This window comes from Rana temporaria, chromosome 3, assembly GCF_905171775.1.
Source record: "Rana temporaria chromosome 3, aRanTem1.1, whole genome shotgun sequence".
Taxonomy (NCBI): Eukaryota; Metazoa; Chordata; class Amphibia; order Anura; family Ranidae; genus Rana; species Rana temporaria.
Genome location: NC_053491.1, coordinates 39730604 through 39745136, shown reverse-complemented (window position 1 = coordinate 39745136; position 14533 = coordinate 39730604). Strand labels below are relative to the sequence as shown.

The 14533-nt window shown below is 49.9% G+C and overlaps 1 protein-coding gene across 2 annotated transcripts in view; it reads left to right on the top strand.

Moving 5' to 3' along the window:
- Positions 1-14533, top strand: part of KIF7 (kinesin family member 7) — a 114921-nt gene that overhangs the window by 23942 nt on the left and 76446 nt on the right. For both annotated transcript variants that reach the window (XM_040342415.1, XM_040342414.1), the window contains exons 6-7: positions 1983-2129; positions 8651-8863. In XM_040342415.1, the coding sequence (XP_040198349.1) occupies positions 1983-2129; positions 8651-8863 (360 nt within the window). The remainder of the gene's footprint in view (positions 1-1982; positions 2130-8650; positions 8864-14533) is intronic.

Genomic DNA, 14533 nt, shown 5'->3' with positions numbered 1-14533 from the left:
GAATTCTATTGCAGCCATAATGAATTCTTGCTTTAGCACAGGGGTGCACAGCCAGCAGCCCGGGGGCCACCTGTAGCTCGCAGAGCCTTTTAAAGTAGCCTGCGACCTCCTGCTCTGGGATAACAGCTTGGCAAGCCCAGATCGCGGGTTGCTGACCCACCATCCCAGAGCATGTGTCGTAAATGGAGCCGGTGGTAGAGGACGCAAGCGGCTGCGGAGCAGAGCTGCATAAGCCGATGCTTCCTGTAAAGCGCCGGCTCCTGTCGCAAGCGGAGCGATACCAAATACACTCTGCGTGGCGATACCTGAATGGAAGACTGATTTCATCACGGGCCGCATCAGCATTATGGTTGACTTCAAAAAGACAGATCTGTAAGGCTATCTAAATTCATCCAGGTCTTTTTTTCTCAGAGAATAGGTGGAGGAACTTAACTACGCCCCCTGCTGAACTGCATTGAATGGTGTGTGTGTGTGGCAAAATTGCATGAACAGTGGGAAGATCTTAAATGGGCAATAAATACCAGGAGTGCATTATGTGTAGAGTTCAGAGGTGCGCTACATACCAAGCGTAGGGTTTTGGGGGTGCGCTACATACCGAGCGCAGGGTTTTGGGGTTGCGCTACATACCGAGCGCAGGGTTTTGGGGTTGCGCTACATACCGAGCGCAGGGTTTTGGGGTTGCGCTACATACCGAGCGCAAGGGTTTTGGGGGTGCGCTACATACCGAGCGCAAGGGTTTTGGGGGTGCGCTACATACCGAGCGCAAGGGTTTTGGGAGTGCGCTACATACCGAGCGCAAGGGTTTTGGGGGTGCGCTACATACCGAGCGCAAGGGTTTTGGGGGTGCGCTACATACCGAGCGCAAGGGTTTTGGGGGTGCGCTACATACCGAGCGCAGGGTTTTGGGGGTGCGCTACATACCGAGCGCAGGGTTTTGGGGGTGCGCTACATACCGAGCGCAGGGTTTTGGGGTTGCGCTACATACCGAGCGCAGGGTTTTGGGGTTGCGCTACATACCGAGCGCAAGGGTTTTGGGGGTGCGCTACATACCGAGCGCAAGGGTTTTGGGGGTGCGCTACATACCGAGCGCAGGGTTTTGGGGGTGCGCTACATACCGAGCGCAGGGTTTTGGGGGTGCGCTACATACCGAGCGCAAGGGTTTTGGGGGTGCGCTACATACCGAGCGCAAGGGTTTTGGGGGTGCGCTACATACCGAGCGCAAGGGTTTTGGGGGTGCGCTACATACCGAGCGCAAGGGTTTTGGGGGTGCGCTACATACCGAGCGCAAGGGTTTTGGGGGTGCGCTAGATACCGAGCGCAAGGGTTTTGGGGGTGCGCTACATACCGAGCGCAGGGTTTTGGGGGTGCGCTACATACCGAGCGCAAGGGTTTTGGGGGTGCGCTACATACCGAGCGCAAGGGTTTTGGGGGTGCGCTACATACCGAGCGCAAGGGTTTTGGGGGTGCGCTACATACATTTTATGCATTAAGGTGAAAAACATTCTTTGCTGCAGCAGCGCCTCCGAGCCCCTCCTTATACTTACCTGAGCCCAGTGATTTCCACGACTGGGACGAGCACACCAGCTCCGGCCAGTGTCTCGTTTCCTGATTGGTTAGATTGATGGCAGCACAGCCATTGGCTCCCGCTGCTATCAAATCCAATGACTTGGGCGCCGGGGGCGGAGCCGAGTCCTGCTGTCTGTGTCAACAGATGCAGCAGGACACGGGAGCGCATCCGTATGGGTGTCCCGTAGGAGAGCGCTTCTCTAGGACACTCGAGGGGAGAAAAAAAAAATCTGAACTTTTACAACCCCTTGAAGTTAGAAGCTGATTGGCTACTATGCAAACCTGCACCAGAATTTGAACTCGCCAGTTTTAGTAAATCAACCCCCATTGTTAGTAAAGTAACTGACTAACCAACACGTTTCTTTAGCAGTATTGTAATTGCTTTGCTGTTAACCTGCTGTTTATCCTTATGGTAGGGGTCACTGAGCTTTGACTGCCCAGGTGATGGAGTAGAAAAAGACAAATCCGTTGAAGATCTGAGAAGTAAAATTCAGAAGCTGGAAGATGAGAATAGAGATTTCCTGTCGGCGTTAGAAGATGCCATGGAGCAGTACAAGTTGCAGGTATTCTCAGCAATCATTATGTATAGATTTTTGCTTTTGTGTTTTTTCCTTTCTATAGAATTTTAGGGGACTTATGTATGAAAAATGTGTGTTGCTCATAGCAGCCTATCTACATATTTGCGTACATTTTCAAAACTGGACGCAGAAATTACAATTGGAACCTGATTGGTTGCTATGGGGAAATTCATATAGGCATAACCTTTTGTACATAAGTACTTTTACTCTCTTGCATTTCTGCTTATTATATAATTAATGTATGAGAATTGAGGTGTAATGTAATGCAGTTACAGGCACTTGTGGTGCATGTTACTCTCCCACACCTTTCACACCCGTGCATACACTTCCTCCTAGAGAACTAACTTTCCCACATGTTAAAGGGTCACTCTTCTGATAATTTTAATTTATGGATGATAAAACAATGTTACATAACTACCGCATTTATCGCGGTATAACGCGCTCCCGCGTATACCGCGCACCCCTAAAGTTGCCTGAATCTTGTGGAAAAAAAACGTTTTTTTTGTACTTAGTTTTGGTGTCTTGCGCAGCGTCCATCGGCGGCCTCGTCGGGTCCGGCATCCGTCTGCGGCTTCCGGTGTCCTCTTCGTCGGGTTCGGGGTCCGTCTGCGGCTTCGCGTGTCCTCTTCGTCGGGTCCGGCATCCTTCTGCGGCTTCAGGTGTCCTCTTCGTCGGGTCCTTCTGCGGCTTCGGGTGTCCTCTTCGTCGGGTCCGGGGTCCGTCTGCGGCTTCGCGTGTCCTCTTCGTCGTTTCCCACGCCGAGTTTGAATACTGCGCCGACATATACAGAGCGCAGTACACTCTTGTATTGTCGGGCAGGCTCGGCAACTCTCGCGCTGACGTCCTGTACGTCCAGGACGTGAGCGCGGAAGGAGCCGAGACTGGCCGACTATACCCAAGTGTACTGCGCTTGGTATATGTCGGCGCAGTATTCAAACTCGGTGCGGGAAAGCGGGTATCAGCGTATACCGCGCACCCACGATTTTGCCCTGATTTTCAGGGCAAAAAAGTGCGCGGTATACGCCGATAAATACGGTAGCTTTCAATTGCTAACATTTACATTAAAGTGGATGTAAACCCCCAAAACATTTTTGTTGATGTCACAATGTAGAGAATAAGATTTCCTATCATCTGTGCCCAGTCTTGCCACACAGAGTTAATCCAGCTCTGAGCAATCCTCTTTTTATTGTTCAGGGAAATAAAACAGACTTCCAGATAAAAACCAAAGTCCTTGCTTGAGTGACAGGTTATTTACATATCTTGTGCACTGCTTGCAGACATACACAGCTTCTGTAAAAAGTGCTCAATTCACATCCCCCTCCCCTCTTCCCTCCAGCTCTATGTATATTCTGATGGCTGTTGCATTTTCTCATGGCACTGAACTGTGACTCACCCCATATTTTGAAAACATTTAATTAAAACGCAGGGGAGGGGATGTGAATTGTGCACTTTTTTCAGAAGCAAGGACTTTGGTTTTTATCTGGAAGTCTGTTGTATTTCACTGAACGATAAAAGATGATTGCTCAGAGCTGGATTAACTCTGTGTGGCAAGACTGGGCACAGATGATAGGAAATCTTATACTCTACATTGTGACATAAAAAAAAAAAAAAAAAAAAAATTTTTGGTTTACATCCACTTTAACCTCTTCCCCACCGTGCCATAGACAAAAGACGTCTACAGCGCAGTGGAGTTATTCTGGGAGGACGTCCCTGGGACGTCCTCCCAGAATTCTTCACTCGCGCCCCCCATGGGGCGCGCTCCCGGAATCATCTGTGAGCGCCGGGTCTAGGAGACCCGGCGCATCACAGATCGCGGTAAATCGCCGCTGATAGCGGCGGTTTACCACGTGATCGCTCCGTCAAATGACGGAGCGATCACTTGTAAACAAACCGGCGTCATGTAATGACGCCGGTTCCTCCCTCTCCTCTCTGTACCGATCGGTACAGTGTGAGAGAGGAGAGGGGAGAGCGGAGGCAGCAGCAGCTGCTGTGGCTGGATCTGTGACAAATGCAGTCACAGATCCAGCCATCCTTCCCTGCGCAATACTCTGCAATAAAATCAATACTCTGCAATACCCCCCCATACCCTGCAATAACCCCCCCCATACCCTACAATAACCCCCCCCCCCCCATACCCTGCAATAACCCCCCCCATACCCTACAATAACCCCCCCCCCCCATACCCTGCAATAACCCCCCCATACCCTGCAATAACCCCCCCATACCCTGCAATAACCCCCCCATACCCTGCAATAACCCCCCCCCATACCCTGCAATAACCCCCCCATACCCTGCAATAACCCCCCCATACCCTGCAATAACCCCCCCATACCCTGCAATAACCCCCCCATACCCTGCAATAACCCCCCCATACCCTGCAATAACCCCCCCATACCCTGCAATAACCCCCCATACCCTGCAATAACCCCCCCATACCCTGCAATAACCCCCCCATACCCTGCAATAACCCCCCCCATACCCTGCAATAACCCCCCCATACCCTGCAATAACCCCCCCATACCCTGCAATAACCCCCCCATACCCTGCAATAACCCCCCCATACTCTGCAATAACCCCCCCATACTCTGCAATAACCCCCCCATACTCTGCAATAACCCCCCATACCCTGCAATAACCCCCCCATACTCTGCAATAACCCCCCCATACTCTGCAATAACCCCCCCCCATACTCTGCAATAACCCCCCCCCATACTCTGCAATAACCCCCCCCATACTCTGCAATAACCCCCCCCCATACTCTGCAATAACCCCCCCCCCCCCCATACTCTGCAATAACCCCCCCCCCCATACTCTGCAATAACCCCCCCCCCCCATACTCTGCAATAACCCCCCCCCCCCATACTCTGCAATAACCCCCCCCCCATACTCTGCAATAACCCCCCCCCATACTCTGCAATAACCCCCCCCCCATACTCTGCAATAACCCCCCCCCATACTCTGCAATAACCCCCCCATACTCTGCAATAACCCCCCCATACTCTGCAATAACCCCCCCCCATACTCTGCAATAACCCCCCCTACTCTGCAATAACCCCCCCCCCCATACTCTGCAATAACCCCCCCCCCCATACTCTGCAATAACCCCCCCCCATACTCTGCAATAACCCCCCCCCATACTCTGCAATAACCCCCCCCCCATACTCTGCAATAACCCCCCCCCCATACTCTGCAATAACCCCCCCCCCCCCATACTCTGCAATAACCCCCCCCCCCATACTCTGCAATAACCCCCCCCCCATACTCTGCAATAACCCCCCCCCCCCCATACTCTGCAATAACCCCCCCCCCCCATACTCTGCAATAACCCCCCCCCCCATACTCTGCAATAACCCCCCCCCCCATACTCTGCAATAACCCCCCCCCCCATACTCTGCAATAACCCCCCCCCCCCATACTCTGCAATAACCCCCCCCCCATACTCTGCAATAACCCCCCCATACTCTGCAATAACCCCCCCATACTCTGCAATAACCCCCCCCCCATACTCTGCAATAACCCCCCCTACTCTGCAATAACCCCCCCCCCATACTCTGCAATAACCCCAATACTCCTCAATATCCGCTAATATGACAGAAACACGATTTTATTTTTTATTTTTTTACAGAATTGTCAGTGTTTTTTCTCTTAGCGCAAAAAATAAAAAACCCAGAGGCAATCAAATACCACCAAAAGAAAGCTCTATTTGTGGGGAAAAAAGGACAAAAATTTCAGATGTGCACAATGTTGTATGACTGAGTAATTGTCATTCAAATTGTGAGAGCACCGAAAGCTGAAAATTGGTCTGGTTAGGAAGGGGGTTTAAGTGCCCATTGGTCAAGAGGTTAACTTGGTGCAATGTCCTAGTAGGCCATTGTTTCAGGGGCCATGCAGTGTCTCTTTATCAATGAGACATGGTGACCACACTGTGCCATTCATTACAGTCACTACAAGCACCCATCTGTTACCAAGTTCAAACACCAGACGGAGTGCGCTCCTCATCCTCTGATTCGTAGGAGATTTCATTTATAGATCGCAACCCAAGATTCAACTGTGACTTTCTTTTCAAAGTCCGGGATTGTTCCTAGCTGTGGGTAACGTAGTATAGCATTGTATCTCATTTAATCTGGTTCCCTGCAATACTCACCATCATGGAGTCTTCCAATTCTTTTCTTTTTCTTGCGTTTTCTATATTATAAAATAAACATAAAATGTAACAAAAAGAATGGACCACCTTCTTATAGCCACTGTAAAATTGTTCCACTTGTCAGCATTTAAAGTGATTGTAAAGTCTTGTTTAAAAAAAATAAACATGTTATACTTGCCTCCTCTGTGCAGTTGGTTTTGCACAGAGCAGCCCGGATCCTCCTCTTCTTGGATCCCTTTTCGCTGCTCCTGGCTCCTCCTCTTCTTGGATCCCTTTTTGCTGCTCCTGGCTCCTCCTCTTCTTGGATCCCTTTTCGCTGCTCCTGGCTCCTCCCTCCTGTCGAGTGCCCCCACAGCAAGCAGCTTGCTATGGGGCACCCGAACCGAGTCGCCGCTCTGTGTATCCATTCAGACACGGAGCCCCGTCCCAACCCCTCTTCCTCTCTTCTGTATGGCAAACTGACTTTGATCCAGAGCCGCAGGAGCCAATGGCGCCGCTGCTGCATCTCAGCCAATCGGGAGGAGAGTTCCGGATGGCTCATGGACATCGCTGAAGAGAGATGGGGCTCAGGTAAGTATTAGGGGGTGCTGGGGAGGCTGCTACACACGGAAGGTTTTTTATCTTAATGCATAGAATGCATTAAGATTAAAAAAAAAAAAACTTCTGCCTTTACAACTACTTTAACCACTTAACCCCCGGGCCATATTGCTGGTCAAAGACCAGAGCACTTTTTGCGATTCGGCACTGCTTCGCTTTAACTGACAATTGCACGGTTGTGCGACGTGGCTCTCAAACATAATTGGCGTCCTTTTTTTCCCACAAATAGAGCTTTCTTTTGGTGGTATTTGATCACCTCTGCGGTTTTTAGTTTTTGCGCTATAAACAAAAATAGAGCGACAATTTTGAAAAAAAATTATATTTTTTGCTATAATATCCCCCAAAAATATATAAAAAAACATTTTTTTTCCTCAGTTTAGGCCGATACGTATTCTTCTACCTATTTTTCCTAAAAAAAAAATCACAAACGTTTATTGATTTGATTTGATTTGCGCAAAAGTTATAGCGTTTATAAAATAGGGGGTATTTTTATGGCATTTTTATGAACATTTTTTTTTACTAGTAATGGTGGCGATCAGCATTTTTTTTTTGGTACTGCGACATTATGGCGGACACTTTTGACACATTTTTGGGACCATTGGCATTTTTATAGTGGTCAGTGCTATAAAAATGCATTGGATTACTATAAAAATGCCACTGGCAGGGGAGGGGTTAACACTAGGGGGCGGGGAAGGGGTTAAGTATGTTCCCTGGGTGTGTTCTAACTGTAGGGGGGGTGGCCTCACTAGGGAAAATGACTGATCGCTGTTCATACATTGTATCAACAGACGGTCAGGCATTTCTCCCCATGACAGGACACGCCTGCCGGGCACGCGCACGGGAGTCAGGGACGAGCGGCGTGCGCGCTCCCCTAGTGGCCGCTTAGAGAGCTGACGTTATTGTACGGGCTCTCGCGCAGGGGAGCCGACCTGCCGTCGTAGAACTACGGCAGCTGGTCGGCAAGTAGTTAACAAACATGAAATGCCTGTTCAGGTCATCCCATCACATGCTGGTTTTTACTTTTATTTTTTACTATAAAAACGGCAAAAGCTGCTAACGTGACTAAACGTGCATACATGTCTGTAAACACTATTTAAAAACGTGGCTAAAACGTGGCTAAAAAACGCCAGCGCTGCTTTCAGAAAAAAAGCAGCGTTAAAAACGCACTTTTAGCCACGTTTTTAACGCTGCTTTTTTTCTGAAAGCAGCACTGGCGTTTTTTTTAAACGTCCTGTGTGCATGAGGCCTTACACTCTCTGACATTGAAGCCGGGTCAGAGTCAGACCAAAGTAGTGCAGGAACCTTTTCTGAAGTTGCAGCAGTAGTGTCAATTGGAACGTCTGTCATAGAGATACATGGCATTTCACATTTCCTGCGATTTTGGGTCTCACAAGTCGGACCCTAAGTCGCACATGCGTGAAAGGAGCCTTAGCAGGCCAGGTGTCCCTGAGGGCCATAGTTTGGAGACCCTACTGTAAGTTTAAGCTGTCATCTCCCACAGTTATTGCGTATTTTGTAAAACATTTCTATTTTAAAATGCCAGCTTAATAGGGAATATATTCTATGTACCCCTGTCTGTGCTCCCAATGTACTATGTGTAAATCCCAGTGCCATCCTGCTCTACTTCTTGTACCTACCTGGATGTGAAAGTGAAGTGCGAGGCAAGGTGTAAACTGGCGACCGCTCCTTTTGCTATGGCTGTACTATTTCAATCCTAATTTACAAGTAACTATCCACTGTTTATTTTTTATTTATTTTTTTACAGAGTGATAAGTTGCAAGAACAGCAAGATGAGATTACTAGATTGCAGACCTACCTGGAGCATCAGAAGAGAGATCTGTCTGTGACGGCCCTACTGGAAGATGTGCACTTGTTAAACATTGGGGGCAGACCAAATACAGCCCCTCTGATTAAAAAGCATTCACATACTGGTGATCAGGGCAAACTTTTACCCTTGAAGTTCCCCAACCAAAGAAAGGTAATAATGAAATGTTGGAGAGATTGTGTTAGGTGGTAATACTTGGACCCCTTTCACACTGGGGCGTTTTTTAGCGCTAAAAAAAGCACCTGAAAGAAGCCTCATCTGCAATCCCAATGTGAAAGCCTGAGTGCTTTAAGAGCCCTTTCACACTGCCAGCGCCCAAAAAACCCTTAGAGCCCTTTCACACTGTCAGCGCCCAAAAAACCCTTAGAGCCCTTTTACACTGCCAGCGCCCAAAAAACCCTTGGATAGAACCGCTAAAACGAGCAGCGCTTTACCTGCGTTTTTCGAGCGCTAGCGGGGCGCTTTTAACCCCCGCTAGTGGCCGAATAAAGGGTTAAAAGCGCCGCTGCCAAGGCGTTTTGCAGGCGCTTCCCATTGATTTCAATGGGAATGGGCGATTTAGTAGCGATGTATTCACCGATCCTAAAGCGCTGCAAAGAAGCTGCTTGCAGGACTTTTTTGGGTGACCTGCTAGCGCAGCGCCTCAGTGTAAAAGGACTCAGGCATTCACATTGGGATTGCAGATGCGGCTTCCTTCAGGCGCTTTTTTTAATGCCAGTTCTTCTGCTTTATTATATAAAACTGACCACACTAACAATGAGAACAGAGTGTGGTCAGTTTTCTGGCTGTGCTGGGAACTCAGCCTGCTCACCTTCAATGATGAGACTTGGCCTAACCACACACACTCTGGGAAGACCAGTGTACTGCTGTTTCTCCTCCCCAAAGCTCTTATGTAGCTAAGAACAGAGGGTATGTGATCACTTAAAAAAAAAAAAAAAAGGTATTTATATCTAATACACAAATGTTTTGGCTTTCATTTTAAACTGAATGGGTTGTTTTACAAGGTGATGGTTTACATATAAACCCGTTTTTACGAATATTACAAGTTTATAGGGTGGAACATTTAACATGTTCCCACTGCTGCGGCCGCTTGCTGTTCCCTCCTCTCCCTGTGACGGCAGTACAGGGAGAAGTTCTCCGTACTAGCTTTCACTTTTTGAAAATGGCACAGGCATGTGGGGCTCCACCCACACGGCCAAGCCATTGTGAATGAACTATAAGCCCCATCATCCTTTGCGGCAGTCTGCTTGTAGTTCTCAATAAACTACCACAGCACTGTTGAGTTCTGTGCTTAACCCCCGTACACACGATCGGATTTTCCGATGGGAATTATGTGGTGGCAGGATGTTGTCGGATAATCCAACCATTTGTATTCTCCATCGGACAATTGTCGGAAGTTCCGACAACAAATGTGGGATAGCATGCGTTAAAATTTTTCGACAACAATTGTGTGATGGCGGATTTTCCGATTATGTGTACATAAGTCTGGAAAACAAACGCGCATGCTCTGAACCAATGTTAACCATAAGACAATATTAGTAGAAGTTGCCCAAAGGGTGGCGCTAAAGAGCTGAAAAAAAACCCGTAGTTTTGTGTTTGTTGGTCAACAATTCTTTGCCGTTTGTATGCATTGCAAGATCACGTCCAACTCTCTTTGCACAAAATTCCATGCCTTTTATCCAATGGAAATCCGATCGCGTGTACGAGGCTTTACACTTAGTCTGCAGGAGACCTAAACTACAAGGCATCTGCTGATTGCTGGTGCAATGCTTTTCTTGCTCCTAAAAAAAAAAAAAAAAATAGTAAATGCACACCTGCAAAAAAATGGGCATTTTTTTTTTAAATTAACCTTTCCTTTAACCACTTAAAGCGGAGTTCCGGCCACAAATTGAAAAAAAAAAAACTTTTTAAATATAAATACCCCTGTAATACACAAGCTTAATGTATTCTAGTAAAGTTAGTCTGTAAACTAAGGTCCGTTTTGTTAGGTTGTTACAGCATTTAGACACTTTATAAAATAGAAATTGACTGGGGCCATCTTAAGTGTGGGCATCATGAAGCCAGACTGTATGACTTCCTGGATTTCAGCCTCGCACATGCTCAGTGTTGTACAAGCAGTGTAATGGTTTCAGATCAGTTTTCAATAGCAACGGGAGTGTCAGAGGAAGTTACCGCCCCTTATCTATGCAAAGCAAACCTCCCCTCCTCCCCTCCTCCCCTCCTTCCAGGAACCAGTAAATATACAAAATAATTTGTTCCTGTGCAGATATATCTACATAACAAGATGATATATATCTCTTGTTATATATGTGGTGTGTATACATATACCAGACATGTGCACTGTCAATAAATTCATTTTGTTAGTGCGGTGACATTAGTGCGGTGATGTTAGTGCTGCGATGTTAGTGCTGCGATGTTAGTGCTGCGATGTTAGTGCTGCGATGTTAGTGCGGTGATGTTAGTGCTGTGATGTTAGTGCGGTGATGTTAGTGCGGTGATGTTAGTGCTGTGATGTTAGTGCTGTGATGTTAGTGCGGTGATGTTAGTGCGGTGGTGACATTAGTGCAGTGACGTTAGTGCTGTGATGTTAGTGCTGTGATGTTAGTGCTGTGATGTTAGTGCGGTGACATTAGTGCTGTGATGTTAGTGCTGTGATGGTGCGGTGATGTTAGTGCTGTGATGTTAGTGCTGTGATGTTAGTGCGGTGATGTTAGTGCGGTGACATTAGTGTGGTGACATTAGTGCTGTGATGTTAGTGCTGTGATGTTAGTGCTGTGATGTTAGTGCGGTGATGTTAGTGCTGCTATGTTAGTGCTGCTATGTTAGTGCGGTGATGTTAGTGCGGTGATGTTAGTGCGGTGATGTTAGTGCGGTGATGTTAGTGCGGTGATGTTAGTGCGGTGATGTTAGTGCGGTGATGTTAGTGCGGTGATGTTAGTGCTGTGATGTTAGTGCTGTGATGTTAGTGCTGTGATGTTAGTGCGGTGGTGACATTAGTGCGGTGATGTTAGTGCTGCGATGTTAGTGCGGTGATGTTAGTGCGGTGATGTTAGTGCGGTGATGTTAGTGCTGTGATGTTAGTGCTGTGATGTTAGTGCGGTGATGTTAGTGCGGTGATGTTAGTGCGGTGGTGACATTAGTGCGGTGACGTTAGTGCTGTGATGTTAGTGATGTGATGTTAGTGCTGTGATGTTAGTGCTGTGACATTAGTGCGGTGATGTTAGTGCGGTGACATTAGTGCTGTGATGTTAGTGCGGTGATGTTAGTGCTGCGATGGATGTTAGTGCTGCGATGTTAGTGCTGCGATGTTAGTGCTGCGATGTTAGTGCGGTGATGTTAGTGCTGTGATGTTAGTGTGGTGATGTTAGTGCTGTGATGTTAGTGCTGTGATGTTAGTGCGGTGGTGACATTAGTGCGGTGACGTTAGTGCTGTGATGTTAGTGCGGTGATGTTAGTGCGGTGATGTTAGTGCTGCGATGTTAGTGCTTCGATGTTAGTGCGGTGATGTTAGTGCGGTGATGTTAGTGCGGTGATGTTAGTGCTGTGATGTTAGTGCGGTGACAGTGCAGTGATGTTAGTGCGGTGATGTTAGTGCGGTGATGTTAGTGCGGTGATGTTAGTGCGGTGATGTTAGTGCGGTGCGGTGACAGTGCGGTGACAGTGCGGTGATGTTAGTGCGGTGACGGTGCGGTGACGGTGCGGTGATGTTAGTGCGGTGACAGTGCGGTGACAGTGCGGTGATGTTAGTGCGGTGACGGTGCGGTGACAGTGCGGTGATGTTAGTGCGGTGACAGTGCGGTGACGGTGCGGTGATGTTAGTGCGGTGACAGTGCGGTGACGGTGCGGTGATGTTAGTGCGGTGACAGTGCGGTGACAGTGCGGTGACGGTGCGGTGATGTTAGTGCGGTGACAGTGCGGTGATGTTAGTGCGGTGACAGTGCGGTGACGGTGCGGTGACGGTGCGGTGATGTTAGTGCGGTGACAGTGCGGTGATGTTAGTGCGGTGACGGTGCGGTGACGGTGCGGTGACGGTGCGGTGACGGTGCGGTGATGTTAGTGCGGTGACAGTGCGGTGACGGTGCGGTGATGTTAGTGCGGTGACAGTGCGGTGACAGTGCGGTGACAGTGCGGTGATGTTAGTGCGGTGACGGTGCGGTGACAGTGCGGTGACAGTGCGGTGATGTTAGTGCGGTGACAGTGCGGTGATGTTAGTGCGGTGACGGTGCGGTGACGGTGCAGTGATGTTAGTGCGGTGACAGTGCGGTGATGTTAGTGCGGTGACAGTGCGGTGACGGTGCGGTGACGGTGCGGTGACGGTGCGGTGATGTTAGTGCGGTGACAGTGCGGTGACGGTGCGGTGATGTTAGTGCGGTGACAGTGCGGTGACAGTGCGGTGACAGTGCGGTGATGTTAGTGCGGTGACGGTGCGGTGACAGTGCGGTGATGTTAGTGCGGTGACAGTGCGGTGATGTTAGTGCGGTGACGGTGCGGTGACGGTGCGGTGATGTTAGTGCGGTGACAGTGCGGTGACAGTGCGGTGATGTTAGTGCGGTGACGGTGCGGTGACAGTGCGGTGATGTTAGTGCGGTGATGTTAGTGCGGTGACAGTGCGGTGACGGTGCGGTGACGGTGCGGTGACGGTGCGGTGATGTTAGTGCGGTGACAGTGCGGTGACGGTGCGGTGACAGTGCGGTGATGTTAGTGCGGTGACAGTGCGGTGACAGTGCGGTGACGGTGCGGTGATGTTAGTGCGGTGACAGTGCGGTGACAGTGCGGTGACAGTGCGGTGATGTTAGTGCGGTGACGGTGCGGTGACGGTGCGGTGACAGTGCGGTGATGTTAGTGCGGTGACGGTAGTGCGGTGACAGTGCGGTGACGGTGCGGTGACAGTGCGGTGATGTTAGTGCGGTGACAGTGCGGTGACAGTGCGGTGATGTTAGTGCGGTGACAGTGCGGTGACAGTGCGGTGACAGTGCGGTGATGTTAGTGCGGTGACAGTGCGGTGACGGTGCGGTGACGGTGCGGTGACGGTGCGGTGATGTTAGTGCGGTGACAGTGCGGTGACGGTGCGGTGACAGTGCGGTGATGTTAGTGCGGTGACAGTGCGGTGACAGTGCGGTGATGTTAGTGCGGTGACAGTGCGGTGACAGTGCGGTGATGTTAGTGCGGTGACAGTGCGGTGACAGTGCGGTGACGGTGCGGTGACGGTGCGGTGATGTTAGTGCGGTGACAGTGCGGTGACGGTGCGGTGATGTTAGTGCGGTGACAGTGCGGTGATGTTAGTGCGGTGACAGTGCGGTGACAGTGCGGTGACAGTGCGGTGATGTTAGTGCGGTGACGGTGCGGTGACAGTGCGGTGATGTTAGTGCGGTGACAGTGCGGTGACGGTGCGGTGATGTTAGTGCGGTGATGTTAGTGCGGTGACGGTGCGGTGACGGTGCGGTGATGTTAGTGCGGTGACAGTGCGGTGACGGTGCGGTGATGTTAGTGCGGTGACGGTGCGGTGACGGTGCGGTGACAGTGCGGTGATGTTAGTGCGGTGACAGTGCGGTGACGGTGCGGTGATGTTAGTGCGGTGATGTTAGTGCGGTGATGTTAGTGCGGTGATGTTAGTGCGGTGACGGTGCGGTGATGTTAGTGCGGTGACAGTGCGGTGACGGTGCGGTGACGGTGCGGTGACGGTGCGGTGACGGTGCGGTGATGTTAGTGCGGTGACAGTGCGGTGACGGTGCGGTGACGGTGCGGTGATGTTAGTGCGGTGACAGTGCGGTGACGGTGCGGTGACGGTGCGGTGATGTTAGTGCGGTGACAGTGCGGTGACGG